The following is a 5,806-nucleotide window of genomic DNA, read 5'->3' on the forward strand; positions in this document are numbered from 1 at the left end:
GTCTTTTTTAATCAAGCAAGACAGGTTGGTGTTGTTTTTGTTTTATCAAATTGCAAGTTGACCCAAAAGTAGAAAAAGGAATAGATCACTGGCCAAGATTAGACAAATTGTTATTTCTTTGTAGACTAATTCATAGATCATAAGCATGTTTTGAAAGCTGCAATTTGTAACCAGTATATCCGTTTCTTGTGTTATAAATAAATGCAATGGAATTAATGAAAACTTTGGGTTTTCCCTCCCACTTAAATTCTTCTGCACTCAAATGGAAATACTATCATTTTATTTTTCCAATATAAGAGCGTCCCATTGCTGACTTTTTTTTAAAAGAATGAACAGAAAAGTTTAAGAATGCGAAAGTCTCCCATTCTCTAGTTCCTTTTTTGAGATCTTGCCTCCCGTGTTGTGTAAGGGTGCAGGGGAAATGTTGGACCTCCATGGCTGTTGGTGAGGCAAAGAGGTGGTTGGACAGGGAATAGAGAAGAAAAATTTTTATTTCTTATAGAGGAAGAAAAAACAGTGGACCTGGATGCAAATGCAGTCTGTCCCTGTTAACCAAAGACAGGCAAATTCCGATCACAAGCAGCCGCTACTTTTGGTCTCTGGGATAGGCAGAGAAAAAAAGAGTGGCAGGACCTGATGTGGCGGGATGAAGAAGGGTGGGCCGGCTCCTGCCGCACTGCTGGTGGGAGTGGTAATTGGGGTCCTGAGCTCACGGGTGACGTGGCTCTCACGTGAGCAGGAGTCGACGTGTGCAGGCGCCCTTCTAATCCTGCTCTCGGTTTGGTCGGGTTGCCATGTCCCTGTTGCCCTAAGGGCGGGCAGGCGTGTGGCCCGGGAAGGAGGAGGAGGTAACTGCCTCGATTCCAGCAGGTTTGTGTGTAAAGGGGCGCTGCCTGGGGTTCCCTGCGGTTTGGGTGGCGGAGGGTGTCGATCAAAGGGGTACTAGGCCTGCTTTCTCCACACCCTTGCACTATCCCGGGCCCTACCAAGAGCAAACGTGATGGACGGTGGGGGCTGGATTCCAGGGGATCCACAGACCTGGAGACCTTTGGCAGCCAGAGTCTTAAATCGCGAAGGGTAGACATTAGGATTCGTGCCAAGTGTGCTGCTCCATCCACCCTGCCAGAATCCTGGGACCTTGCGCCTGTCATTCCCAGGTCTGTCGGTAAGGTGCCCTGCCGCTCGGAGCAAAGGAATCAAGGGTCTGCCCCGAATTCCTGCAGGTCAGTGCAAAGAGGGGAGCTGCCTGCGGACTTCGGAAGGGCGGTGGGGTTGCGGGTGGGGGTGGCTGAAGCCCTTGCCCAGGGCCTTTTGCTGACAGTCCGTCTATCTTCCCGCAGCTTTTAAGTAAGAAAAAGGGTGTGTCAGCGCCTGCGGGGAAGGGGAGGTGGAGAAGGGAGGGTAAGTGTTGTCCTTGGGGCTGGAGGTGTGTCTGGGAGTGCGATTGAAGAGATCGCTTTTTTAGCTCCTGGAGTTTTTTTACTACCCACCCTCCCCCCAACTCCCCTTTTCCAGTTGTTCGAAAGGGGTGTGGTTTTTGGTAGGAAAATGGCCGCCCGCTGGGGGGTGGGGGTGCGTGGACGTGGTGCTGGGCGAGGGCTGACGTCAGCGGACTCTTGAAAAGTGGGGGTAGGGGGAGAGATCAAAAGGTGACGGCTCTTTGACAACCAGGACCTTGAATTCGGAAAAGCTGGTTTGGGCATTCTGGCAAGTGCTGTTCTGCCCGCCCAGCTCTCTGCCTCTGCCCTCTGCGTGCTGCTCCTCTGGGTCAGTGGATCTTGCGCCTCAAGACCAGTCCGGAAGCAGCAAGGAGAGGAAGATTGTCCACAAACAAGCAGGTTAGGGCGGGGGTGCTGTTTGGGGATACTTGGGGTGGACGATGGTGGAAACTTTCAACTCGAGTGGGCCCGCGGACCTTCTCTGAACCCTCCTCCTACCCGCCTCTACACCATTTCAGGGCCTGGGATCAAGACAGAGCTGTGCAGGTACCAGACGGAATGAAGAGGCTGGGGGGGCGGGGCGGGGGGGTGGGGAGCGTGTGTCAGAGAGTCCTGGGGTGGGGGTGACAGGACCTCGCCTGGCCTGGTTACTTTCGGTCCATCAAGCATTCCTTTCCCGAGTGGGGGTGGGGGGCTTAGGTTTGGTGGAGGCGGAAACACGGAAGAGGGAGGAAGGAAATTGCTCCAGAGAGTGGAAGTTGGTATAATGGCTGGGAGGGCGGAGGAGTGTCCCGCCACCTCTGAGGTGTTGGGAGGGGGTGAGGGGGTGGGTTAGCCAAGTGCGGAGTTGGAGACTTCGTGCATTTCAAGCCTGTCCAGCTTCTAGACACTGTCCAGCCACCACCTTCCATTTTGTTACAAGGAAGGAGGTGTGGTGTCACTTTCCAAGGAAATGACTGACAGGGTGTGTGGTGTAGATTAAGGAGGTCTGAGAAGGGGGAGTGGGGAGCTGATGGCAAGGGGTAATGCGCTTCAAAACCTCAGCTCTGTGAGGAAGGCAGAGTAACCAGAGGAGGAAAACTTTGGGCTATTAGGGAAAAGGACACCAGGTTCAGGAGAAGGTGCTGTCTGGGATGAGGTCCCCATCCGCCTGAGCACTCAGCACCTGCCTCCCCCTCCTCTGCCTGCAGGTTTGCAAGAAGAGGTGCACTTCCTGGCAAGAACGAGAAGGAAAAAACAGCTGGAGGGTGCCCACTGTTCCCAGAACACCTGGAGGAGCAGGGGAGGTAAGGAACGGACTTGAGTCCTTAAATTTGTCAGACTGGGATGGAATGGTTAAACAAGAGGTCAGAGAATCTGGAGGTGGAGAAAGTGTTCAAAATTGCATTCCCCATAGAGGAAAGGAGTCAGCGGTCAAGATCCCAAGTGCTGGGTCCCTGCCACAGCCCCGTTTGTTAGTCTGTAGTTTAGTTGTCTGCATGCAATGGCACAAAAGTAGGACACTGAAGCCTCAAATCCTTCTTTCATTCCTAGGTTCAGTGTACCTGCAGCTGCATCAGAGCCTGCCAGCTGTAGCTGCAGAATCCTCCTGGACGTGGGAGCACGTCTCTGGACCAGAGCAAGCCATCTCTGCTAGTGTCCAGACCTTCGTCCTAGCATGGGCCGCACTCGGGAGGCTGGCTGTGTGGCTGCTGGAGTGGTAATCGGGGCTGGTGCCTGCTACTGCGTGTACAGACTGACCTGGGGAAAAGATGAGAGTGAGAAAATGTGGGATGATGATGACGACGATGACGACGATGACGATGAAGATGAGGAGGAGTCTAGTGATATTTCAGAAACTGGGGTTGTGACTGGGGAAGGAGCTAATGCAGGGGCAGAAGCCGGAGCTAAACTTCAGAGTGACTCACGGCCTAAGGCTGAGGTGGGTGTAGAACTTGAGAGCGGTCCAGCTGTAAAGGTGGAGGTCCATTCCGGAGTCCAGAGCGGAGGTGGTCTAGAGGCCAAGGCCAAGGCCCTTTTCAGCAGTCTGAAGGAACAGGCGAGCGCCAAGGCTGGCAGAGTGTCCAGGTTGGGTACCATCTCTGGGACCAGGACCCTTGCACCAAGTTTACCCTTCCCAGGTGGCCGGGGTGGAAGCTGCCACCCCACCAAGAATGGGGCTAGGGCTGGAGGCAGGACAAGTGGAAAATCCAAGGGAAGGGCCCGAGGTAAGAGCACGAGGACTCCAGCTACAGCATGGCCTGTTCGCAGGGGCAAATTCAACTTTCCCTATAAAATTGATGATATTTTGGGTGCGACTGACCTTCAAAAGGTCCTTAACATCCTGGAAAGAACAAATGATCCTTTTATTCAAGAAGTAGCCTTGGTCACTCTGGGTAACAATGCAGCGTATTCATTTAACCAAAATGCCATTCGTGAATTGGGTGGTCTCCCAATTATTGCAAAAATGATAAAAACGAGAGATCCAATTATCAGGGAAAAGGCTTACAATGCCCTTAATAACCTGAGTGTCAACGCTGAAAATCAGGGCAAGATTAAGACATATATCAGTCAAGTGTGTGATGACACTATGATCTGCCGAGTGGACTCAGCTGTGCAGATGGCTGGACTGAGACTCCTAACCAACATGACTGTGACTAATCATTACCAACATTTGCTTTCTTATTCTTTTCCAGACTTTTTTGCTTTGTTATTTCTGGGAAATTATTTCACCAAGATTCAGATTATGAAACTAATTATAAACTTTACTGAAAATCCAGCCATGACAAGAGAGCTGGTCAGTTGTAAAGTCCCATCAGAACTGATTTCCCTCTTTAACAGGGAATGGGACAGAGAGATTCTTCTCAATATCCTCACCCTATTTGAGAATATAAATGACAACATAAAAAGTGAAGGGCTTGCATCATCCAGGAAAGAATTCAGCAGAAGTTCCCTTTTTTTCTTATTCAAAGAATCTGGAGTGTGTGTTAAGAAAATCAAAGCCTTAGCAAATCACAATGATCTGGTGGTGAAAGTAAAAGTTTTGAAAGTATTGACCAAACTCTAATGCGGGTCCAGCCCAAGCAATACCACAGTGATATTTTAGTTTGCACTTGGAAACAATGTATTTTGTAAGTTCTTTGATTTTCACTGTGCTTATATGGCAAAGAGGTCATTTTAGCTGCTGTTTTGGAATATCACAGGTCATCAGCAGCAGTACTGGTTGCGACAACTGGCTTTAGGCTGAACTATTCTAAGGAGGCCCCATGAACACTAGCGCTTGTACAAAGGACGCATACAATGATACCACCTTGCTATCTAGATTGAGATATTTTTACTCTTTCCTCTACTTAAACTGACAGCAAACTAATCATGAATAAGCTACACTTTTGTATTGGTTTACATTTGTTAATCTAAGACTTGTGCTTCATCAATAAAGCTGTGCATTTTAAGCAGAAAAAAAAGACCTGTCTTTCTCCTTGAGTTTTTTATGCATTTAGAAAGGCAAGGTGTTTGGAAACAGAAAGATACTAACAACACCGGAACCCCTGATCATGGCCACGTTTTCTCATCAGTGCAGAGACCGCCACTGGCACGGTGCTCAGGGCAAGTTTTACGGAGGAGGCAGAAGCTTCAAGAAGCTGGGCACGAAGAGTGGGGTAAAAACAGGGCAGAAGGACATTAGAGGAGGGAGGAGTGATGAAAAGAAAGGCATAGGGGCGGGGCTCCTGCTCCAGACAGGAGGCTGGCCTGCCTGGAGTGCACAGTGTGGGGAGGGGAGTGATGGGAAGATAGTCCAGCAGTTGGGACCAGACTGAGTCCTGGAGAACTGCTCCCCACCACTGCTAAACTGAGGTGTCCTAATGTTACTCCACCCACCCCTGGGAGACACCAGAGTCTGTCTGTCTTGACCAGAGGAATGATAGGATGCTAGGAAAGTTGTGGCTGATGTGTGAGCAGGATGGGTTGAATTGGGGTGGAGAGAGGAGTGCCCCCTGGAGCCTGGAAAACCAGTCAGGATGATATAGCACAGTTCAGGCAGGAGATGACAAAGGAGTGAGGTGTCACTGCTGGGTGGCCTGGGAATGGTGAGGGGAAGTGGAAAGTGCCAGAACCTTGAATCAAGAAGTGCTGGAGAGCCTCCCCTGGTGGCGCAGCAGTTGAAAGCTGGGTTGCGAGGCTGCCAGCAGCCTCTGCAGCACCAGTTCTATCCCAGGCCACCTGCGAGGGTCCCACCAAAAAAAAAAAAAGTGTTGGAACCTATTCCCGGCACATACAGAGAGGGACATTTTTATGTTAGGATCCTGTGGGCACTTGATAGGAAAACATCCTTTCTTGGCCAATGGAAGTGGTGGTGGCCATGTAAGTGAATATGTTAGTTACTACTT

General features: G+C 50.4%; 1 protein-coding gene across 1 annotated transcript; it reads left to right on the plus strand.

Annotated features, from left to right (window-relative positions):
• Positions 1–3,096: 3,096 nt before the first annotated feature.
• Positions 3,097–4,485, plus strand: ARMCX1 (armadillo repeat containing X-linked 1; the record flags this gene model as incomplete). The annotated part of the gene is made up of 1 exon (XM_084258389.1): positions 3,097–4,485. One exon carries the CDS (start codon positions 3,097–3,099, stop codon positions 4,483–4,485), a length of 1,389 nt encoding a protein of 462 aa, XP_084114515.1.
• Positions 4,486–5,806: the final 1,321 nt, after the last annotated feature.

This window comes from Talpa europaea (assembly GCF_964194135.1).
Source record: "Talpa europaea genome assembly, chromosome: X".
Taxonomy (NCBI): Eukaryota; Metazoa; Chordata; class Mammalia; order Eulipotyphla; family Talpidae; genus Talpa; species Talpa europaea.